The following is a 23,756-nucleotide window of genomic DNA, read 5'->3' as shown; positions in this document are numbered from 1 at the left end:
CCGCAGGCTGTGTCCGCGAGGCCCGGCGGGGCTAGCGCGCGGGCCGCACGCGTCCTGCACGTTTGCTAGTAGCCTTGTGAGGAGGGGAAGGAATTGACCTCCTAGACGTGTTTTTAACCCAGCGCTCCTGAAGTACCGTGCTTTGGGCACACCGTCCACGTAAAAATTGCCTAGCGTGTTTTCCACGGGCGTTTACTTTTTCTTTACCGCGTGCTGTGTATTTTGCACGCCTGGCGGGCACGTTTCAGGAGCCTGGAGGGACCCGTGTGGGCAGTGGGGACAGCCGAGGTCTGCCTGCTACAGGCCGAGAAGCGGGTCAGCTGGGGTTTGCACCCTGGGCGGGCCCCGGTCTGCTTCCGGGGATGCCTGTGGCTGAGGAAAGGCCTCAGGAGTGGCCGTGTGCCGAGCCCGCTGGACTCCGGCCGTGCGGGCTTCCGAGCGCGGCGTGTGCCCCGGGTGCGGCACGGTGGTCTGTCTGTTCACTTGTTCCCGTCCTTGGGGACGGGGGCTGGTCCCTGTGCCTTCCCTGGCCACCGCGCTGCAGCCGCTAGGCCACCTCCCGGGAATAAGAAGGGGCTCGCGGGCTGCCGCGGATCAGGTCTTTGAGGAGACGGGCGAGTGGGTGATTGGTGTTTCCTCAGCAAAAGTCTGACAGTCAGGTTTTCACTGGGGGTAAGTTCACGGCCGAGAAGTCCTAACGTGTCTCCTCAGCGTTCGTGCGGGGAGGTGGCCGAGCTAGCGGGATGCACGTCACATCCAGTCTGCTTGGGCAGCGGCCGATTTCACGCCGTGCCGACGCCCACGGGCCAGGCCATTATCTTTAGGGCTTCAGAGGACGTGATTTTTGGTTACGTGAATGGTTTTGACGCTCTGTCATTTGTGAAGTGGTGCTGGAGACAGCAGGGCCGCAAGCCGGCCTGTTGTGCTTCAGGCTTCCTTACGTATTTATTTCACGGTACCGGTGTCACGTTACTCCGTGAAAAGCACAGATATTTTAGCAAACGCTTGTTTGTGGAGGAAGGTGCCGCTTGCTCCTGGTGGTTGTGCCGTGGCTTCTGTCTCCCTCTCGCTCCCCGTTTTATCTTAGATCTAAAGAGTGGTTTCTTTCTTGGCCACCTTTCACTGATCTAAGGTAATTTTGTGCTTCATAAGTTTTGTCGTTTTGTTGAAACCAAGAACCCTAGGGATTTTTGTAGTAAACGTGCCCGAAATGGAAAACTACCAGCGTATGGCGTGGCCCAGTTTTAGTAGAGCCACACGGCGGTCTGGGTCCAGAGGTGAGCTCAGACGGGAGCTGAGGTGGCCAAACAGCGTCTGCACGGGTGGCCCCGGGCTTGTGGTCGGCAGAGCCCGCCTCCCTCGGGGGCGGCCCTGGTGGGCCTCTTCCACCGGTCTTCACCAGAGAGCGTGGTTCGGGCGCGCGCCGGGAGAGGCGCTAGCCCTCCTTCTGCGCACCGTGTCCCCGTGTGCCTGGCCGGCCAGCCACAGGCGTACGAGCTTTCCTCCAGGGGAGTCCGGACAGCCACGGGGTGAAAGCTGGTCTCCCTGTGGCAGTGCCCGTCGCGGGTCTGGAGTGAGCGTGGAGGGGCTTGTGGGGCTCCCGCGGGCAGGGCCTGTGCTGGCGAGGTGGTCTCGGGGGGCACCGGTAGCCGGCGACTGACGGGGTGTCCTTCGACTTCAGTGGACAGGTTGCTGAACCCGGCCAACAGGGCCCACATGGTCCTAGAGGAGCAGCTAAGGGAGCTGCTGGACAAGCTGGACCTCACGTGCGCCATGAAGTCCAGCGGGTCTCGGAGCAAGCGGGCCAAGCTCCTGAAAAAGGAGATCGCGGTCCTTCGGAACAAGCTGAGCCAGCAGCACAGCCCGCCCCCGCCCGCGGAATCAGGTATTGGAAGCTTTGAAGAGGAAGGTGCTCAGCTGGGGCAGGAGACGGGGGAGGAAGGTAAGCACACGCTCAGTGTCCGTCCCTCCCTGCCCGGGGTCCCCACCGGGCTGCTTTCCTGTCCCGGTCGGTGCCACCGTGCTGCATCTCGGCCTTTAGGTGGTCACAAAGTTGAAGACCCAGAATAAGCCCTCTTTTTCCAACTCGTTGCTGAAAAACTATTTAAAAACAGTGGTTTAGGCCTCGTACGCCTCCCAGAATGGTTGTAGGGTAGACGTGGCTTCTGTGACAAGAGTGATGGCCGTTTTTGTGGGTCGTAGCAGCTCCCGAGAGGGCCGTGATGCCACTGTCACGTGAATCCTCCCCTCTGACATCCAAAGGGTGGAAGGTGACGCACACGCCGTCGCCAGGGAGCGGGGAGCTGACCTGGAGCTGCCTGGTGGGCCTCCGACGTGTCACACACACAGCGGTGACAGCTGGCGACCTTAACTGGGGCGTACGTCCGGGAGAGGAGCTGGACACTGGGGACGGGTTCGCGGGTAGGAAGTAGTTGGGAAGAAGCGCATCCCCCCGGTACTAACGTGAACCTCCGCGCAGGTGGCTGTAGGTGGCGGGCCTTGTGCTCGGGACACGCGCGGTCAGTGGTTTGAGCACCTGGAACCTGGGGGAACCTGGTAGAAGCAGCTCCTCGCTGTTCTGCGCTCTCCTGATCTTAGAGTCCGCCCCGTTCGGTGTCCCGGAAGGGAAGGCGCAGTGAGACTCTCACACCGCGCTGCTGGCGGTTCGGCTCAGAGTCCGAGCTTTCTCTCGGCGTGTCCAAACTCGGACCGCAAGAGCGGCGGGACAGGCGCACAAAGTCGTTCTAGTTGGCTCGTTGGAAAAGCGCTTATGCGGGCCGTGGGCGTATGTCGGCGGGGGCGGCCCCGCCTGCAGCCAGTCCCAGGAGGGGGCCGTTGGTGATGACCTTCTGTCCCCCTGAACCTGACACGGTCCCCCTGTGGCGCTGCCCCGCGGGGCGGCTCCAGCCCTCGAGCTCCTCTTTCTCCTGGAAGTGGCCGCTTGTGCGCACAGCTGAGACTTGTGCAGCTTCCCCTCGCACCAGGCCTGGTTGGTTTCTGCTCACAGGGCCTTGGCCTGGGCCCCCCGAGTGACAGATGCGGGCTCTCGGTCTTCCCTTGTGCGTTCTTCGCCGGGGAAGGAAGGACAGGTCTGAGCACTTGCTCGCAGGGGCTTTGCTCCCCCCCCCCCCCTTTGGCACCCACGTTGCCCTTGGGGGTCAGGGCAGCCCCAGTCATTAGGCCTGGAGTGGGGTGTGTGCCTTCCTCCCTTCTGTCCAGCCCCCTCCCGCTGCCCGAGCAGGCGCTCTGGCTGAGCTGCTCTTTTGCTCTTCGTGGAAAAATCACTCTTTGCACGTTACTTGCCCTGAAAAGAGTGAGTTGGGGGAAAGCTTGTCGACCGGTCATTCACGGTCATCGGAGGGCTGGTCTGGACGCGGTGTCTTCCCCAGTCGTCCGGCCGTCTCGGTGCACGGCTCAGGGTCCCCACCGGGCGGGCGCCCCCCACTGCAGCCCACGTTTGCTGCTCTGTGGTGCCGGGGTCATTCTGAAGGAAGACGGCGGTGAGCTCTAACAAAAGACGGCCTGGAATCCGTGTGGAGCATCAGGTCTCTTGTTAAAAGTGCGTAAACACGCAGAAAGGGTGTCTCCCTCGTGGCTGGGGGGACGGGTGCTGGGGAGGACGAGGCCGCCTTCAGGGAGGCCCCGAGGAAGCAGTAGGGCCTCTGGATGGGGGTGGGGGGGGGTCCTCCCGCGGAAGTTGGAGAAGACGGGCAGGGCAGACACCGTGAGCGGGGGTAGAGGGCAGCTTGCCATCCTTCCCGTGAGGCCAGAAGCAAGCGTCTTCCGAGAGACCAGGTGCGGGACGTCGGTAGCATCCACACACCACAGGACGCGGTCTCCGTCGTAACTGGGTGGGGGGCGTCGCCCTGCCGGTAGCCCTTCCTCCCACCCCCCCGTTTTGGGGCCAGGGCCCCGGCCTCGGCTCTCCGTGCCGATGGCGCAGCTGGGTGGGCCCCGTCACCGCCGCAGGCCCCGTCAAGGCGCCGGTGGGCTCGTGAGCTGCTCGGGGCGCTTGGCCCGCTTCTACCCGGAGTCTGGTTCCAGGTGACTGGCTGGGTGCAGAGCAGTGAAGACAGCGGCTTTGGGAGGACGAGCTGTGGGCTGGCAGGGCTCAGGGCGCTGTCACCGAGCCGCCGACCGGGGCTCTCGTGTCCTGTCACTGGGATCTAGGCCGTACTTTGAGCTCTGTCCTCACGGGTCAAGGCCGTGCCTTTCTCTCTTCCTGAAGGCGCAGCCGGGGTTCCGCTCGGCCGCGGGGTTGCGCTTTGCCGGGCCCTGCTTTCCCTACACGAGTGACACTGGAGCGTGCGAGGGCCCCGTCACGTTTACGAGAGGTCTCCCTTGGTCTGCGGTGTTGTGTCTTTCGCTTTCTCCCTCTGGGATCGCGAGCGGAGGAAGCCCGAGGCAGGGGTGCTGGTCAGACGGCGCGCGGTTGTGGGTCGGAAGCGGCCGATGCTTCACACTGGAGTCTTCCCGAGCTTCCCGTAGCTTCGACGCAGACGCGTTTGGTCGGTGTTGCCGGGGAACAGCTGGTCTTGCAGACGTAACTGCGTTTTTGCTGATTTTTCCGGAGCAGCTAGTTTCAAGTAGGCGTCCTGAACGGGGAGCCGTTGTGTTGTGAATGAGTGGTTGCTTAGGTTTACAAACGGAGAGGTGAATAGAGTTCATTCTAGAAGGTAATTGAGCGTTTCTCAGATGCAGTAAGATGACACAATTCTTAGCAGCCCGTGAGCTTTCACGAGAACGTTCGTATTTGTTATTTTTTCAAAAGTTTGTTTATTCATTTTGAGAGAGAGCACGAGAGAGAGAGAGAGTCTCAGCACAGAGCCTGACACAGGGCTCCAATTCACGAACCGGGAGCTCATGGCCTGAACTGAAATCAAGAGTCGGACGCTTACCTGACCGAGCACCCCCCCAGGTGCCCCACGTTCGTATTTGTTACGAACTCCAGTATGGTTTCTGCTCAGGGTCCTGACTGGGATGCCGCCTCTGGAGGGCCGGGCAGCGCAGGGTGTTGGCCGATGGGGTGCCGTGGGGTTCACCGGGCACCGGCGCTGTCTTCTGTCTCACCGTACGGATGAGGAAAGTGAGGCTCAGGGGCTCAGCGACCCGCCTGGGTCTCGCAGCTGGAGGTGGCGGTGTTTGTACCTGGTCATCTGAGTAGCCCTTGACCCCTGGCCCCCTCCGCCTGCCCCGTTCATACCCCAGAGATGCTTCCAGTGAGCTGCCCAGGCCGACCGCAGAGCAGGGGCGATGGACAAGCAGAGTGGTCATGGCTGTGCCCCAGGCTGCCTTTGGGTAGAAGGAGGGGTAGGGAGGCCCTTCTGACGAGGCCTCGACCTTTGCTCCTGGCGAGGGACGCAAGGGCAGGAGAACGCCCAGTATGGGCCTAGCATGAGAGGCTGGAGAAGGTGTGGGTGACCTCGGCGGTCCAGGGCCCCTGTGTGCCTGGCAGGGACGTGGGCACTTGGGGCGGTGCTCCCCAGGCAGGAGCAGGCAGGCCGGGGGCCTGAGCCAGGATGGGAGTCCCAACTGGTAGCGTGGAGATGGCTCGTGAAGAGGGGCCCGGAGAGCCTGGCGAGGGATGACGCTCCCTCGGCCTCTAGCGGTCACCGCCTGGTGTCGCCGAGGCTGTCGGCCGCAGGGAGGGGGCAGGCGGTCTGGTGCAGGGTCAGGATGGGGCCTGAGGTGCGGGGCCCCAGGAGAGGCTGGAGGCGGGGACGGGAGGTGGCGGGTGAGCCGAGGCAGTGCGCGGGGAAGGGGTGGCCGAGGCTCCTCGCGAGAGTGTCCCCCCCCCCCCCCCCCCCCGGCCCCCGGTTGTGGGAGCAGCTTTCCGGGAGCAGCTCTTTGTGCCCTGCGGGTCCCGTTTGCTCAGCGCCCCCTGCGGGTGGGGGGTTTGTAAATGCTGTTTGCCTAAACCTGTTGGTGACTTTGAAGTGATGAGCAGGAAGGCTCTCACTCCACGCCAGCGTGCCTCGCGGTTTGCTGGGCAGCGGTGCGGCCACGGACCCTTTATACGGCTTTCTGCTGAGGACATGCTCCCGTGGTGTTTGGGTCACCTGTGACGTGCCCGGCAAGCTTCGAGTGGCCCCGCAGAGCTGAGGCACCTGTCACGTTGTTAAGGGAGGATTCTCAAAACGTTTGCTCTGAGACGGAAGCGGAACTTAGTAGCTTCCCGTTTTCAGGATGACTGGATTGGATGTACTGACTTGTATTTTTTCAAGTGGCCTCGGGGCAGTTTGCAGGTTCAATGAAATAAAAACCATACCTAGTGATAATATACCCACTTAGGTCGTATGAGTTGTTATTCTTGGCTGTAGGTCACGTGTCTTGTAGCCCCAGGCAGCGGCTGGTCCTAGAGGCTGTGCCCTTGCTGGCCAGCCTGCCTCGCCGCCGCCGGAGGGCCTCCTCTCCGGGCCCTGGTGGCCAGCAGACCGACCTCCCAGGGCCAGGTGACGAAGTCGTGTTCCCTGGGCTTTTCAGGCTTCTTGTTTTTACGTCAGTAGCGTCAAGAAGCCTTTTAAATGAGGCTACAATAGTCCTCTTCCAAAGACTTTTTAGTTTTAAAGTCAGATTCTAGAAAAACTGCCGAGAGTAGAACATTGCAGGACGTGGCGTAGAGGGTGAAGGGTCTGGAGAGCTGAGTGGGGGTTTCCTGCTTCCCTGAGCCGCTCACAGCCACTCGCCACTCATCAGATGGGTTTATCATCGACCTAGGACACCCTGGTCAGAAACCACACGGACACGCTCGTGTCCTCCTGTTTGCTGACCGCGTGACCCAGGTCAGGACTGTGTGGGAATGCCGCGTTAGACTCCCTAGTTGAGTGAACTGTTTTTCTTCCTCAAGGTAAGTGAATCGTCGGTCGCAGAAATTGTCATGAACTCGAATGATGTGTTACTGTCGACATATGTGAAGGAGTCGTTCACAGTTGTTTTCAGAGAGGAACTTTCTACACCTGCGCACCCGGACCCGGGGCGCCAGGCCACCTCAGTCTTTGGTGTTAGGGAAGCGCACACAGTGTGACCCGACGGGCCCTTCACTGCTTGCAGACAGTATGTGTGATGCTTTGTTTCCTAATTGAATTAGTGTTTTGGTGGACTTCACATTTGTAGTAAGTTTTATAATAGATTTTATAATTATCAGTTTTCAAAAATCACTTTATTTATAATTTTTTCAGGAGATAAATCTCCCCCTAAACTTGAACCATCAGATGCATTACCTCTTCCTTCAAACTCGGAGACTAATTCAGAACCACCAACCCTCAAACCAGTAGAACTGAACCCAGAGCAGAGTAAACTATTCAAAAGAGTCACATTTGATAATGAATCACATAGCACTTGCACTCAGAGCGCACTGGTAATCGGACACCCTCCAGAGCCCACCCTCGCCAGTAGTGGCGATGCGCCGGCGGCGGCGGCCTCCGCGGTGGCGGAGCCATCAAGCGATGTAAACAGACGCACTTCTGTTCTCTTCTGCAAATCGAAAAGTGTAAGCCCCCCAAAGTCTGCCAAGAACACTGAAACCCAGCCAACTTCTCCTCAGCTAGGGACCAAAACCTTTTTGTCTGTAGTCCTTCCGAGGTTGGAGACTCTTCTGCAGCCAAGAAAAAGGTCGCGGAGCACCTGCGGCGACTCCGAGGTGGAGGAGGGGTCCCCGGGAAAGCGCCTGGACACAGGTAAATGCCACGGAGCGCCACGGCGCCGCCTTCTCTCCCCCAGGGTGTCGCGGAGCGGCTGGGCCCTCGTTCTCAGCCGACCGTCCAGGGGCCTCTTTATCCCCAGACGAGAAGCCAGACGCCGCAGCGTCCTCCAGGGTGGCGCCGTCACGGGCTGGCCGGGGGCGGGGGCGGCCCGGCGTGGTCGCGTTGCACGCCCCGTGCACCCCGGGAACCTGATGGCGCGTGCGCGGCGGCGTCTGGCTTTTGGAGCCCGCCCGGAGGGACGTGCGCGGGGGGTGCCGGTGGCGCGCGCCCGGGGCTGCGAGGGGCCTGCCCGTGGGCTCCAGGCGCCCCTTTGGGCGGTTGCTCAAAGCACGTGGTGACGTTTCTCACTGTTCTGTGGCTCTGTGGGCGCGTGTCGGGAGAGGACCGCTGTCTGCGGAAATGACGCGAGGTCGCGTCGCTGCTGAGCTTAAATCTGTCGAATTCCCCGGGAGGTTCCCACTCACGTGCTGCGGTAGTGGCTCTTTCGGGGTCTCCCCTGTGCTGGGTTTGAGGGAGGCGGCCTTTGTTCTGGCACAGCCTCCGTGTCCCCTCCAGATGAAAGCCGAGGAGGCCCCGCCAGTTCCGCTAGACCGCTGTCACGCTTGCGTCGTGCAGGGACGCTGGCTGTGCCTCTGACGCCTCTTCCCGGAGGTGGGACTGGACGTGCCTGTCCTCTGGGCTCTCGCCGCGGACCGAGGCCTGGGGTGCGTGCTGGTCCACCCGTCACATCGAGACGCGGGAGCGCCTTTGGCCGCCCTGGCGTCAGCGTGGTTTCCGGTGCGGGCGAGGGGTCGCGCTTCCTACTCCGCGGTGCACGGTTGAATTCTTTTTGTTGCCCAAGTGATGGTTTATAAATCCTATCTTGATTGCATCTTTAACTAATTTTATAGAAATTCTGTGTTCACGTGCTTGTATTTGGATGGGTGGATACCAAGCCGGTCCTTTGAAAATAATTTGTCAAAGCCTGTTTTGTTTCTGAGCAACGTGTGGCCGCGCGGGGGTTTCGTGGACGGCGGACGGAGCTCGTCTCCCGCGTGCGGTGAGGTGCGGTGCGGTGCGGGGGGCACCGGGGTCCGGTCGTGGCGCGAGGAGGCGAGCCGGGAGCGCGCCGGGCCCGGGGCTGAGCTGCCGGATCGCGCGCGCCGTCGGGGGAGTGGTCCGCGGGGACCCCGCGGCCGCTGCGGCCGCGCTGCCGGGGGGCTTCGCGGGCACCGGCGCGGAGCGCCCCTCCTTCCGCCGGCCGGCCTCTGAGCGGGGCCCCGCAGGTTTCTGGCGCTGCCGCGGCTCCCGCAGGAGCGTCCGCGAGCCGGCCGCGGTCCGGAGCCTGACTGACACGGGGGTGTTTGCTTTCTTGTTCCAGACTGGCAGTAGATACGGGATGAGCCCTGTCGCCCTCCCGTGCGGCCCGGGAGTCTTAGTAGCACTAGGACCTGCTCCGCACGCGGGCCTGACGCTGCGCATCCGGCTCCCATTTCTGGCTCCACCTCACCTCCGCCTCCGTGCTCTCTGCGCGCGCCGGATCGCTCGCTCCGAGCGGCGCTCTCCGCCATCTGAGGACTCGAACTGTTCTGAACCTTGTGATTTTTCCAAAGATTCATCCGTGCGCTCTGCCTTGTAGGGGTTCTTCTGGCGTCCCACAGCACGCCGCAAGATTTCCGAGTTAGAGTGAACACAGATCCCTTCGTTTGGAGACACTCGGCCCCCCGGGGGCTCCCTGCTCTCGAGCCGTGGGCGGCACCGCGGGCCGGGGTTAGAGCCCCCGACTCCGCTCTTCCGGTGCCACGTCGTCGCCTGGGGCCTGCGCTCCGTCCCCCGCTTCCTTCTTCCCTGACGCTTCTGTGATTCCCAGAACGGGCTTCCGGGCCGGCACTTTCCCGCTTCTGGTCTCTGCTCCTGAGACTCCTGCTGTGTGCACGTGGTGTGTGTGTGCGTGGGAGAGACAGAGAGAGGGACAGAGTCAAGGAGAGAGAGAGACTGAGGGACAAGGAGAGAGACAGAGACAAGAAGAGACAGACGAGGAGACAGGGAGAGACACAGAGACAAAAAACAGTCAAAGAAACAGACACAGAGACAGAGGGAGAGAGACAGAGACAAGGAGAGACAGACAGTCCAGGAGAGAGACACAGAGACAGAGACGCAGAGAGACCGAGAGGGAGTCGCGTTCCTCCTCGGCTGGTCAGGGCGGCGCCCCCGGTCAGACTAAATGGCTTTTTCGCTGTTTTCCAGGTTCTCACTCTAACTACTAACACGCTGGGTAGCTCACTCTTTGGATCCTAATTACTTTCTCTTGTTCACCTCGGACGGAGTTCTGCTAAGTGGTCATTTTGGAACGCAGAAAGATCGCTGCACCCTTGTGTGTCACTTAACTCTTGTGGAGGAGCTGGAAGCATCCGTTCAGCCTTTTTCCAAACAAAAGCCCAAACACCAACACGTGGAGGAGATGTGCCCCACCCTGCCCACCCCCTCCTGTAAGTCCGAGCCAGACGCCCCGGGAGGAGCCGCCCGGTGCCCCTCCTGGAGCTGGCTGCAGCTGGCAGGGACGCCTCCCTGCCCGTCCCCGCCCCGTGGGTAGGTGTGAACGATGCCAAGGGCGGCCGCGGAGCAGGGTACTTCGCCTGCGGCACCTGCCGATGACTTACATGGACAGAGATTCTGATCCCGCCTTCGGCAGGCACAGTACCGGCCCGAAAGGACCGGGGGTCTCGGGCCGGGCACGGGCGCAGGAAGGGACCCTGTGCGAGGCACGCGGCCCAGCTGGAGGATGTGTGAAGCCTCCTTCACTCGTTAGCATCTTTCTTTTCTGGGTTTCTACCTGGCCTCCCCCTTCCCCTCGCTCTCTCTTTCCCTTCCTGCCGGCTGGTCGGCCCTCAGGGAGAATTGAGCGAGCCGGGCAGCTCGGTACTCTGGTCACCGTGCCCGTGCCCACTGCTGCTGCAGCGAGCGGGAGTCCTGCCCGTGGGGCCTGGAGGTGTCCTGTGGGAGCTTCCCCTGCCACGGCTGTGTCTTCGAGGAGTTGGTCTAGGCAAAAGCAGGGTGGTTGGCATCTTATCTGCCGTGTTTTCCCGGAAAGGTTGACAGATGCACAGAAATGCAGTTCTGTCACCAGTAGTGAAAATAAAGATGTAGAAATAGGTTAACGGATGGCCCCAGTGCTTGAGGAGGCCCAGTGCGGTCACCGTGCCCACCCGGCCTCTGAGGCCGGTCCTGCGTCGCATCCCCGACCGTCCTGTTTGGGGAGCCAGGTGGAGCCTGGGTGGTGGCGGGGAGATCACTGGTGTCTACGCTGCGTGGCCCGTAGTGGACAGCAGCGAGCGCGGCCCACCCTGCTCGCTCGGCCTCTCACCGGGTGCCAGCCGGAAGGTTCCTTACGGAGCAGCGAGGCTGTGGCAGGTGTGGGTCTCGGCTGCCTCTCGCCGGGGGAGCCGCCAGCGGCTTCTTGCCACCTGGCTGATGTGAGCCTTTCACAGCAGAGCTCGCGGCCTCCGGAAGCTTTCTGTAGGGCTTTGCTTCTGGCACTGCTGGTCGGCTGTCTCAGGAGGCCCCTGGGGCCCCCCCTCCCCACGCGGCCCAGCCCAGGTGTCCCCTGGGAAGGCCTCGACTGGGTGGGGAGCTGCCGGGCCAGGGCCCCCCTGGCTCGGGGTGTGGTGCCTGTGGGGCAGAGAGGGAAGGTCAGCGTGTCTTTTGCCTCCTAAGAGGTCCTCATGAGGCCCGGGTGCTACGGGGGCACTGGCCTCCTCCAGATGGCCACCTGTCTTTCAGTTTGGTTTTTGTAGTGTACCAGTTTGACTTATGCCATTGAAAAAATGACTTCTTGTTGAAATAGTTTTGTTAAAAGCAGGTTTTAGGCTGGGGCTCAGGCGCCGTATGGATGCCTGCTGTTTGCAAATGATCCGTGGGCCCGTCTCTGTGCTGACCCCCAGAACCTGATGTCATTGCAAGTCCTTGCAGGGTCTCCAGGGGGGGGCCGGTGGGCTCCCTGGGCCGCAGCCAGCAGGAGGATTCTTCACAGGGAGCCTGTCGGCCTGTCGAGGCCAGTGAGGGGGCAGGGAGGCGTCGGGGCACCCCGGCCACCGTGAGGCCTGCTGCTTTGGGCCTGTCTGTGGTGCCTGCTATTTAGTGGGTGTTCGGTGACGTTTCCTGGGCACCGGGAAGAACCGCGTGTAGTAACTAGTCACCGTGGATGTGCGTGTCCTCCTAAGTCCTGAGGGAGGTCGAGGGAGACACGGTCGTTCTCTGGTTTCTCAGACCGAGCACTGAGCCGCGTTTTCATCTCTCCCCCTTAGCGGCGCGTGGGGAGAGTGGCTTCAGCTGGTTCTCGCCAGGCATGCCGTGCAGGTGCCAGGTTCTGTGGTTTGGTTCCGTGGGTGCCGGGCGTCCTTGGCCGTGGCTGCCGCTGCTCGGGCTCCCGGCCTTAGTCGGACCTTTGCCAGGTGCGCTCTGGGTGCCGCCTTCTCGTCCTCTCGCTTTTCCGAGCGATCACGGCAGGACAGGAAGAGGCCCCCTGCAGGACTCTTCCTGGTGCACCTGTTCTCCTCCAGGCCCCGCTCCCCCCCCCTCCCCCCCCACCCTCCCCCCCCACCCCCCTGCCAGCTCTGCTCGGAAAGGCTCAGCTTTGCCGGCCTAAGCGAAGCTGCCCCTAGAAGGCTGAGGGGGTTTAGACGCGGAGTGAGGCCATCGAGAATCACTAGGCCTCAGCTCCAAGTTGATGCTGCGAGAGGTGTGGCCTTGTGGCTGTGCCTTCTGGTTGCCACAGGGTGTGTCCGCACCGGCCAGTCGGGTGACGTCCTTGGGCTTCCCCTGAGGGCACAGGCTGCGTCCTCATAGCCTCACTGGTTCTGGGTGCTGGACACGCGCCTTCCGGACTGCTGCCCCTTCTCTCGGACCTGGATCCTGCACCCTGGGCTCCCTCCTTCTGTCGGTGTGTCTGGCTTGGGCGGGCTGTCTCTGACTTGCCTGCCTCCGAGTTGGGGTCTCTCTGCTCTTGGGGACCTGCCGCCTTCTGCGTCTCCTGAGACCTCTTGGCCTTGGGGGACCCTGGGGGTCGCTCTACCTCTTTCTGGTCCCCCGGCCTGCTGGCGAGTGTGGCTGGAACCGGCTCTCGGCCCTGGGCCCTCTGCTCAACTGCTGTATTTTACGGGCCCACGAATGTCCAAATTCCACAAGCGAGTGTAGCACCCCCAGCCGACCACAGTTTCTGCTAGAAAAATGTGAACTAGATTTAAAAGTGAAAAACAGTAAGTTTTCTTTAAAGCGGGTGCTGTTGAGTCTGACAAGTGGAGCGAGATGGCTTCAGTCTGAGCAGCCGCGCTCAGCCACTGCTCGTGGCTTCAGTCTGAGCAGCCGCGCTCAGCCACTGCTTGCGCTTTTATTTCTTAGCCACCGTCAGAGTGTGTTCGTTGCCCTTGTTTAACATGTGTTTCTGTCACTGAGAAAACCCAGAGAAGCACGTAAGGCAGATGAGAAAATCCCGTAATCTGGCCTCAACTTCTGAAGAACTGGGTTTAAATTTTTTTAAGTGTGGGAACGGGATTCTTTTTGGGGAAAGAAACGTGCACGACTGTCTGGTTGTGGGACCCGGAGGGGGCGGCCCGGCTCCCCGTCACCACCCCGTCCCATCCCGGCGCGTGGACGGACGCGTGGACGCGTGGACGGACGCGTGGGTCACGTTTGAGAGCTTTTTTGGAGGGGCTTTTTTGGAGGAAGTGGTTGGACTCTGAGACGTGCCTTGAGTTTCAGACACTTCCCAGATCGTGAGTCGACGGGTTCTGTTCGCTCCCGTGGGCTGTGGGAAGGAAGCCCGGACGTGTGGCCTCGGCCCCGGGTCGCGCCCCCCACCGCGTGCTGGTAGCTGCGGTGCTTTGGGACGAGGGCGGCCCCGGCTAAAGAGAGCGCGATTTCTGCTCTGGAGGGTCTCGGGTGTTTGAGGTTCCTGTGTTCCTGGCGATGCGCCCGCGAACGAACCCGCTCTTGGTGGTGGCGTCACTGCCCCGGGAGGGGCCGGTCCCCCCGCGGCGGGGGCTGGTCAGGCGAGTCTGCGGGTCTGGGGAGGAGTCACCGCACGCTCTTAGCTTTGTGGGGCCTGTCGGACGTTTTGTTTCCTGGGAAGAGCACCACCCTCAGACCAGGGTGCTCTGAGCGCCGAGGGAGATGTGTTGCGAAGCACTCGTGTGTCTCCCGTGTCGTCGGCGCCGCGGGGCTGGGGGGTCAGGGAAGAACCGCCGTGGGCCCGCAGACGGGGAGAGCTGTGGCGCGTCGTGGGCCCCGGGGTGCTGAGCTCAGGGGCCCGCGTGCCTGTGTTGCAGGTCTCACCAATGGCTTTGGGGGCGCACGGAGTGAGCAGGAGCTGGGGGGCGCCCCGGGGAGGAGAGCTGCGCCCCGACGACGCTGCGCCTCGGAGTCCAGCATCTCGTCCAGCAGCAGCCCTCTCTGTGACTCCAGGTGGGCACGGCTTGGGGGGCCCGCTCCCACCCGCCCCGTCCCTGGGGGACTGCCCTGTGCCTCTTCACCAGAAATAGGAAGTGTAACCACAGAGGAAATTAATAGATTTTCAGTCTGTGGTTACGTTTATTCTGCCTTTTCCTCCCCAAGTCTTCCCTTATCAGAAGGGTAGCAAGCGCGGCCCTGCCCGTCTGCCCCGTGGACACCTCTTTGTAACCGGGGCCCCGTGTGGGTCGCCGTGGGGCCCTTGGCCCGGCTTCTGCAGGGCCCGGCTCTGGGGCCACCGCCGGAGGGAGGGGAAGGGGCAAAGCTTTGTGACCCTGCTCCACTCTTCTTCCCAAAGCTTTAGCGCACCCAAGTGCGGCCGGGGCAAGCCCGCTCTGGTGCGCAGACACACGCTGGAGGACCGCAGCGAGCTGATCTCCTGCATCGAGAATGGGAACTACGCCAAGGCGGCCAGGATCGCCGCAGGTGAGCCCGCCTGCCCTCCGTGTCCGCGTCTCCACGAGGTGGCCGTGGTGTGGGCCGTTCTGCCGGGAGGGCTCCAGCTCCCCACTCCCTGGGCCTCCATCCTGGGGTGTCTGTGCGAGTCTCCCCTTCTCCCATCCCCAATGGGGACAGCGGTCACAGGGGGACAGTGAAAGTTTTATCCTGCGGTTTGTCTTTTTTTGTGTGGAATGCTCCATTCCTCTGTGCAGGCCACCCGCACCCGATGTGAGGCTCGTCTGTCATTTGCAGCCGGATGTGGGACCGTGGGTGGGGGGGGGTGGCTCCCCCAATTCCAGCACCTAGAGGAGCACCAAGGACGGGCTGGTGCTGGCTTGTCAGTGGGGGGGAGCTCTCACTGCAGGAGGCAGCCCCGGGCCGTGGTTGAGCCGGCTGGCCCCTCACGGCGCCCGTTCTTTCTGCCCAGAGGTCGGTCAGAAGAGCATGTGGATTTCCTCCGATGCCGCGGCCTCTGTTCTCGAGCCTCTGAAAGTCGTGTGGGCCAAGTGCAGCGGCTACCCCTCGTATCCGGCCCTGGTGAGCCTCGGGGTTGCGGGGCGTGGGGTTTGGGCGTGGGGGTCCGTGGGGCCGCCCTCTGGGGAGCCAGGGCACCGAGCGGTGTGGCCTTTGTCCCAGGTCCGGGGCTGTCCCGCTGCCCTTGTGGGACAGGTGTCCCGTGAGCGCCCGCCGAGAGCCGTCCGCACAGGGCGTTGGTGTTGGGAGGGCTGCTTCAGAACCCACCTCAAGTCGGAGCCGGGGGAGAGAGCTCCGGGGGCACGGTGGGGGGCTCTCAAACGTGACCCACACGTGTCCTCCCTTGGCAGATCATCGACCCCAAGATGCCGCGCGTGCCTGGCCACCACAACGGGGTCACCATCCCGGCCCCACCGCTGGACGTGCTGAAGGTCGGCGAGCACATGCAGACCAAGGCTGACGAGAGGCTGTTCCTCGTTCTCTTTTTTGACAACAAGAGAAGCTGGTGAGTGCGGGTGCCCGGGTGCCGAGCTGGCTCAGAGGCCGTGGGGCGCGTGTGGTGTGCGTGGGCCGAGGGCATCCGTGCGGAGGCCACGGGGGGCCCGTCCCCCTCCGCCTGTGAGCCTCTCACGGAGCCGCGTGCGAATAGCCGGGCCTGTGGGGTTCTGTTGCCGGCCCGGCCCGGCCCGGTCTCTTCGCCTCTTGTGTGTGTGGGTCCCCACGCTGCGCTGGGGTGTGGGCTCCGGACCCCAGCGCCCTGCCTGGAGGCCCTCCCTGCTTCAGACCCCGACGGTCCTGGGTTCCGGTGCTGCCCCCTGAGCGCTCACGAGGCGCGCGTGGCCCGTGTCCCCGTTTCTTGGTCTGAAAGCTTGCTGTGCTGATGAGGGGCCCCTGGTGACCCCGGCGTAGGCTCTCTGCCCCCAGGATCGCGGCCCCTGCTGTGCCCGAAGCAGGGCTACCCGGTGTGGGTGGCCGTGGGGGCCCGGCTGTGGGGCGCGGGCCCTCCCAGCGCCCCGGGCACCCCCGGCGCTGGCGAGTACGGCTGGGTTGGGTGTGTGCGGCCACGCGCGGCCACCAGCGCTCCGCGCCCCGTGTCTCTCTGCCCCGTGCCGCGCTCCCGATCAGACCCCGTGGAGGCCTGTGCCTGCCTTGTCTGGTCCAAGGCCCGTCGGCTGCCCTGCGGCCGGGCCCCCTGCCCATCCCCACTCTGTGTGTGCACCTGCAGCGTGTGCGTGTGTCAGCGTTCCTGCGCATGACCCTCGGTGGCCACTCAGGGAAGGCGTGGAAGGCTGCTGGGTGGCGCCTGTCTCCCGCCAGCCTCCAGGATCCAGTGGCCCTGTGGGGAGTGTTGTGGATGAGAGGTGGGGACGACTTGATTTTCACGCCTTCCCCGAGTCCCCCGGACTCTCCCGGGGTTGGCAGGAGGGTTGGGCCGTGCCCCTGTCCTGCGGCCCATGAGGGCTGGCCGATGGGGCTGTGCCCTGGGCAGGGGGGGGGGGGGGGGGGGGGGGGGGGGGGATGGTGCGGGTTCCAGGGCGCGAGCCTCTCTTCCCTCCCTTGGCCGCTGAGCGCCTGACGTCGGCTGCTCTCCCCCACTGGGGGCTCGGAGCCGCCAGGGCATCGTGTCATGTGCATCCGAGTAGCTGTGCGGACGGCTCCAACCACTCCGGCTTTTCTCTTTTCAAAAGGCAATGGCTCCCCAAGTCCAAAATGGTCCCCCTCGGCATGGACGAGACCATAGACAAACTGAAAATGATGGAGGGGAGAAACTCCAGCATCAGGAAGGCCGTGAGGGTCGCCTTCGACCGCGCGATGAGCCACCTGAGCCGTGTGCACGGGGAGCCCACCAGCGACCTCAGCGACATCGACTGACCTGCCCGCCTTCCCGTGGCCTTGTCCATAGTGTGGATAAGCTGTATATGCGTGTATATTGTTCCAGACTTAACTTATTCTGATCTCTAGGCCTGGTTCTTTAATTCTCCCTCCCCGGGGAGGGCAGGTTTTATTTCCAAGTTCTCTGTGAAACCGTCCCCGTCTGGGCGCTCTGTGAATGGCGCGGGCGCGTCTGCTGAGCTCCTCCTGTGCCCGGCACGGGTCACGCCGGAGGCTGCACCTGCGTCACTTTCTTTGATCTGTAGCTTTTTTTTAAAGACTTTTGAATGTTTAATAATTTTGTAAATCATACTCTTTACACGGAGTACCACTATTTAATAAGACGGGATGTAAATTTACAATGACAAATGTGTATTTTAAGAAAGAAAATGACATTATTTTGAATGGTACTTTGTGGAAAGAGGTGGAGAATAGATTTATGCTGTGTACATCACTTGCAAATCACCAAAAACACTCCGCCCCCCCGTGGGGGCTGGGGCAGGCGCTTACCCCCCCCGCCCCTCCCCCGTGTCGCCGTCCTCACCGTCCTCGTCCGCCTCCTCCGCCCGTCTGCCCCAGCTTTCCACGGGTGTGCCTCCAGCGGGTTATTTATTGTAGAAAGTGTATTCATTTGCTTTATAATGAAAAATAAATTTGCAAAAGTATATTGATATGCATTTTTATACAGGCACATACAGATTCGACTTGCTTTGGGAGCAGGATGTGTTGGTTGTTGTGTAAATGACTCTGGCTGTGTGTTCTTTGATTTTGTAACTTGTAATCTTTTGTTTACAATGAGGGGCTTTCTGTAACTTGTTTTAATTTAGAACACTTTGGTAGCAATAGAAACTTTGGATACATTTTTGTATGGTACATGTGATGTATATAGAATTAGTACTTTATTTTTATTTTTAAGAGGTAAAGCATTATGTTAGGGGAAAAGGTAGGGTGGGTTTCCAAAAATGCGGTTTTTATATTAAAAAATAAAGTCAAGATTTGGACGGTGTGGCCATTTCATTCCTCCATCGCTAGGATGCCCGGAGGCCAGGTGAGGGTCAGGGTCCCAGCAGCCTGTCCCCGGCCACCTCATTGAGGCACGTGACATGCCTTCATCTTAAAATTGTCATGGATGGCATTATTTATTATTTTATCTAATCATATTTTTATTTTAAACTGGTAGTTTAAACTTTTTAAATGTCTTCCCCCTGCCCCGCCCCCCTTCAGTCTCCATTGTTTGTAACATCTCCATAGAAACTTGAAAAATAAAATGTCTTCCTTTGATCGTCTTGTCCTGTGTCTGACAGACGCTTTCTACCAGCAGCGGCTCCCCCGGGACCACCGGCCCTTGTGGAGAGCCTGTCGGGAGCGGGGGGTGGGGGGGGGGGATGTCGCTGTGGACAAGGCCCAGGCTGCGGTCAGGGAAGGGCCGGGTCTGTTGTCGAGTTAGGAGCCGGGGTTTGCCCCCAGTACTCCCACCTGAGCCCGGAGCAGCGGCTCTGCGAGGTTGCTGGTGATGGTGGCTGGTGGCCTGGAGTGACTGCTCTGTACTCCCCCCCCCTCCCCCCCCTCCCCCAGGCCCGCTTGTCCCGATCCTGGTCCTGGTTCCGGTCCCGGTTCTGGTCCTGATTCTGGTCCCGGTTCCGGTCCTGTTCCTGGTCCCAGTCATGCTGGAGGTCCGAGTCTGAGCAGAGGGAGCTTTTTGTTAGTGGCATCACTTGGAGGGACTCTTGCCTCCTGGCGCCTGGCTGGTCACCTGGGACAGGCTGCAGGGGTGTCAGGGGGGAGGGCAGATCGTTCCCCCGTGAGGCCGTCCCCCAGACACCCCCACCCCCACCCCCACCCCGGGTGCTGCTCTGAAGGTTTCATTAGAAACCAGCCTGGCCCCCCGGGGCCCTTCCCTGGGCCACGCTCAGGGCAGGGGTCAGGGACGGGGCTGAGGGAGGTGAGGAGGCTCTTCCTGCCTGCCCCCTGCTGGAGCTGGCACCTGCCATCTCCTTGGGGCTCCGCCGGGCCACCTCCTGGGAGCGGCCCACTCTGCACCCACCGGAAGGGGGACCATCTGCCCTGCTTGCCCAGGACTTGGGCATCAGCACCACATCCTGGGAGCCTCCTCAGTCCCAGGTCACTCGGGTGGTTGGTCCCTCCACACCTGGGACCCCCAGCAGGCAGCACTCTCCTGCCCGGGCTCTTTTGACCTTTTGGGGCGTCTCCTTGGAAGCCTCCCGGAGGGCCCGTAGCGGGGTGTGGCTGTGCCTTGGCCCAAACCTGGGGCTGGGTAGGGCTGGCGCTGACCAGCTGCTCAGGGCAGAGGGCACCGTTTGGGACCTCTGGGACCCCACTGCCTGCTTGGGTGAAGCACCAAGGGGCCCTGGGCTCTTGTGGCTTCTTTTTTTTTTTCTCTTTTCCTTTCTTGAGCTGTTTTACAACACAGGTACGATGTGTCTGTTCCTTCTCCCCCTCCAGGAGTTTATAAAAATGGGATCGTGGTGTCCGCTCTTCGGCTGCTCATTACCTTGTTACTATTTCAAACATGAATCCCAAAGTGAAATGATACAAACGCAAAAGCAGGTGCAGTGAGATCGTGCTCACCCGTGTGCGGGTGTCAGGCTCCTTGGTCCCTCTGCAGGCGTCCCCGGGGGTGGGGGGCAGTGGCACTTTCCATGGGTTCTTGCTCTTTTCCACAAGGGCGTGTGTGTGTGTGTGTGTGTGTGTGTGTGTGTGTTTTATCTCTGACCCACTTTTCAGGCTGATTTGAGGTATTTTTTGGATTTCTATCTCTTGCAGGGTGATTAAGGCAAGGACACCCGTGTCGGGGTCTCCTTTGACTCAGGGTCAAGGGGCTTGGTGTCCAGGCATCCAAGCCCCTGTCGGGCCCTCTCCCTGGCCCCAGGGTCCCGGGTCCGCCCTGCACCCTTGGCCAGTGGAGACAGGCCCCGCCTGGGCAGGGGCGGTTGGGGGTGGGTTGCTGGGAGCTGCTGCTGGGGGCCAGGCCAGAGCTGGAGGACCTCTGGGTGAGCGGGCAGGGGAGTCCCCCGGGGCGACTTGGTGTGTTGGTGTGCAAGGGCCCAGCAGACGCGTTGGGAGCCCTGGAAGGCAGGGGCCTGGGCAGCCCGGGGTGGGTAAATGCAGGCACCAACCTCCCCTGGGAGCCCTGCTGGCCTGCTCTCCTGTTAACCCGGTGCGGGGTCCTGCGGTCTCAGCGGACGCTGGCTGGACACGGGGGCATCTGGAGTCACGCCTGGACCCACTCAGCTTCTCGCCAGGTGGTGAGGCTCTGCTCGGAGCGCGAAGCAGCAGAACCACGGCCCAGCCCCTCGTGTCGCGGTGGCGTGGGCGATGCTCACCGTGTGGCTTAGGGCTCCCGCGTCCCCTCTGCCCTGGTCAGGCCCCTTCCCCAGCTCCCCATGGCAGACGGGGATCCCTGTGTCTCCTCTCCCCCTGGTCGTGCCCTCTCTGGGAACCCCCCACCCCCCCGTCCGTCCTTTCTGGGGTCTCCCCCTCGGTGGGAGCAGGCTCTCCTTCCCACAACACCACAGCAATGCTTGTGGCCCAGATCCCAACTGATCCTCCCCGCCCCGCCCCCCTCATTCTCTCTCTGGTGAAGCTTTTTGGAATAATGCCTAGATCCCCCTAGGCTTCCTTGTAGCAGGTGAGGCCGAGGAAGTGTCACCGTCACCTCAGAGAAATGCCCTCTGCAGGAGGAGGAGTACTCCTCCCTACTGGTTTTTCTTTTCTACTGGCTGGAATGTGGACGTGGTGGATGGCGCTGGAGCCGCTGTTTTGGGCCATGGAGAATGGCAGAGCCTGGGTCTTCGGGAGGCACTCAGAGCTTTCCTACCGGTCCCGAGACTTTTTTTTTCTTTTGTGATAGAAACGTACGTGTATACCCCTTTAAGGCCGCAATTATTTTTCTTTACAGCAGGTAAACTTCAAATGGGTCAAAATGAAATCATTAAAATTCCAGAAGAAAATCATGAAGTGTCTATAACTGTGGAGGGGGTACGATCTTCTAAAATAGGACCGCACCTCCAGAAACTATAAAAGAAAATAGTAATATATTTAGCAAGGTAAAATCAAAAAATTTGTGCATGCGTGGCCCTCCAAAAATCTTTTACAATGTCAAAAGACCATTAGAAAGAGTGTTTGTAATTCAAACCACTGGACAAGGGCTTTCCTTAACGTATAGAAGTTTACAAATCGTGTTCAAAGGATAGAAAAAAAAGGGGCACCTACGGGCTCATTCCACAGAAAAGTATTTAACATGACCCCAAACATCCAAGAAAATGCTCAACCTTGGCCTTCTGGGGCCCCTCAGCCCCCTGGGCTGTACCGTCCCCAGGACCTACGGACTCTGCTTCTGAAGATGCTCCCACCCGGCCCTTTGGGTACATCTACTGCCCCCCGTCGCGGTCCCACCCCTGGCCCCTGCCCCCACACAGCCGCACACCCCGTGCCCCGCTCAGACACAAGCCAGGGGCCCCCGGCCGCCCACAGGCTTCCTGCTGTCTGCAAGGGTGGTCCCTTCAGCGTCTTCGCCCCGGACACCCCCTCCCGCCTGGCCCCACTGCCCACCCACCCTGCTCCGGGGCATCGGGGCGGTGCAGGTTAGGAGCCGCAGAGGGGAGCCGGGCTTGGGAAGCGGGCAGGAGGCCATCGACAGACTGCTGACCAGCCCCGCCACGGCCTGCCCGCCCGGCGAGGCCGCTGGGCAGGGCGCCTGGAAGAGGCTCGTGCGGGCCCTGGCAGCGGGCTGGGCCGTCTGGGGGCCCTGGGGCTCAGAGGGCTGGGGTACGAGCCAGAACGGTGGCGGGCGCCGGCGATGGGGACTCAGCCCCTCGCTGCCTGAGCCCGGTGCCAGAGGCCGCCCGCCTCCGCCTGCTTTCGGAGGAGGCCGGCCTGAGCTGTGGGGGAGGGGCTGGGGGCGGTGGCCAGGGCGGGAGCCCGCCACCCGGGTCATTTCACTTCCTCTAAGGCCTTAACCGTTGCGGCCCTGGTGTTATCACCCCCGTGTTCCAAATGAGAAACGGGGGGCCGGCGGGGTGAGGTCACGTGCTCAGGGGTGTGGGGGGACCTCGGTGTCCAGTGAGCTCACTGTGGGAGTGACGTCACGTCACTTGGCCGTATTCTCTTTGTAGGAAGCGAGCCTCCAGGCCCCGCCCCGCGGGGACCGAGCCCGAGCCCGAGCCCGAGCACGGCCGCGCGCGTGCTGACCCCTGCCTTCTAAGCCGAGCTCAGCGCGGCCCCCGAGAGCCCTCGGGCCCGTGTGGGTCGCTCCCCACATCCTCTCAGTGACATTTTCCAGACGTAGAGAAGCACGGGTTCGTTTCTCAGGTCGGTGTTGGGTTTAGAAGCCCCCAAGCTCTTTGTTCTGACAGTTAATTGGTCCCGTTGGTTTTCCGTGTAGACCTGCCACTTCCTGTGTGTAATGACGGGTCCGTCTTTTCTTCCAAATCTGTGCTTCTTTTATTTTTTTCTTGTCCTATCGCTTTGGCCGGTCTTCCGCTGCCACGTTCCCCCACGTCTTGACCCCTCGGTGGCCAACGCCCACAGGTCGTGCCCCCCCGAGGGTCGGTCAGTGTGCCCTCGTCCTGAGCGGGCCTCCCCTGTTGGGGACCTCCCCTTGTGTGTGCGACAAGCGAGCTCACGGTCGGGAGGGGCCGGCAGGGGAAGACGGGCCGGGACTGGCCGCAGCCGAGCCGTGTGGACGGGCGGGACGAGGGCTGGGGGTGGGGGGGGACACTGGTCACCCGGGAGGGAGCCCACGTCCGGCTTGGGGGCACCAGGGACACCAGTCACTGTTCCCCAGACCTGCCGGCCAGGTCCCAGGCTTTGTCTCTCCTTCTCCTGGGGGGCTGAGCGACACTGTCCCTGCTGGCCACCGGCCCCAGCTGCCTCCCGACCCTGCCCACCCTCCATGCCTGTCTGTCCTGGGCTTTGTGTAAGGCCCACGTCCTGCATAGTCTGGCCCCTGGCCTGGCTCCCGCCCGGGTGGCTCTGTCTCTGTCTTCTCCCTTTGACCTCCACCTCTGGCTCCTTCTCAAGTCTCCTATATCCCGAGACTCCCTCGCTCACTCCTTTCACGCATCCGTGCGGGTCCACAGGTGTTTCCTGTGACCTACTGTGTGCCGGGCTCTGCGTCAGGACAGCAGATGGGGACAAAGGGTGAGCGTCCTCTGTCCCCTCCCAGAGAAGAGCTGAGCAACGAAGGAATTGCCAGCGTGCAGGGCAGGCTGCCTGGAGGAGGCGTCTTACAGCACGTGCAGGCCAGGGCTGCTCCTGGGCGGACGGCCTGAGGCAAGTGGACCGGCCTGAGGAGGACAGAGGGAGGCTGGGTGGCAGGAGCCCCTCGGAGAAGGCCGTCAGGCCCCCAGATAGGCGGGTGGGGCACCAGGCTGGCCACAGCAGTGGACACCGTCCTGCCCCCACAGGGTCCCGAGGCAGAGGGGCTCGGACAATGCAGCAGAGGAACCACACGAGGGCGGGAGGAACCAGCCAGGTGGGGCTGTGAGGGTAGGCATCTTGAAATTCTTAATAACTTTTGAGCCAGGGGCCTTTTCATTTTGCACCTGCAGGTCACGTGGCCAGTCTTGGGGAGAAGGCAGGCAGGTGCAGAGACCCCAGGCGGGACTGTGCTCGGAGCACTCAGCGAGGGGGCCGTGGGGCAGGCGGAGAGGGAGAGGGGCTGGTGGGGTGAGGCGGGGAAGTCACCTGCCGGGGCCTGAGCAGGGTGACACCATCTGAGTTCCGTGGGGGCCTCGTGGCCACGGAGATGGCTCCGGAGGG

The 23,756-nt window shown here is 62.0% G+C and overlaps 1 protein-coding gene across 6 annotated transcripts in view; it reads left to right on the top strand.

The window, feature by feature from the left end:
• The window catches only part of BRD1 (bromodomain containing 1), a 42,495-nt gene extending 24,521 nt beyond the window's left edge, over positions 1-17,974 (top strand). The window contains exons 7-13 of one of the 6 annotated variants that reach the window (XM_043563010.1): positions 1,682-1,885; positions 7,572-7,676; positions 14,006-14,141; positions 14,485-14,612; positions 15,055-15,164; positions 15,452-15,606; positions 16,790-17,974. In XM_043563010.1, coding sequence (XP_043418945.1) covers positions 1,682-1,885; positions 7,572-7,676; positions 14,006-14,141; positions 14,485-14,612; positions 15,055-15,164; positions 15,452-15,606; positions 16,790-16,973 — 1,022 coding nt within the window. In that variant the 3' untranslated portion in view covers positions 16,974-17,974. Of the gene's footprint in view, positions 1-1,681; positions 1,943-7,178; positions 7,677-14,005; positions 14,142-14,484; positions 14,613-15,054; positions 15,165-15,451; positions 15,607-16,789 lie in introns of those variants that run through there. The other 5 variants (XM_043563008.1, XM_043563009.1, XM_043563007.1 and 2 more) reach the window with 5 other exon arrangements.
• Positions 17,975-23,756: the final 5,782 nt, after the last annotated feature.

This window comes from Prionailurus bengalensis, chromosome B4, assembly GCF_016509475.1.
Source record: "Prionailurus bengalensis isolate Pbe53 chromosome B4, Fcat_Pben_1.1_paternal_pri, whole genome shotgun sequence".
NCBI lineage: Eukaryota > Metazoa > Chordata > Mammalia > Carnivora > Felidae > Prionailurus > Prionailurus bengalensis.
Note: the sequence above shows the minus strand (reverse complement) of the source record. Positions and strands in the feature narration are given on the sequence as shown.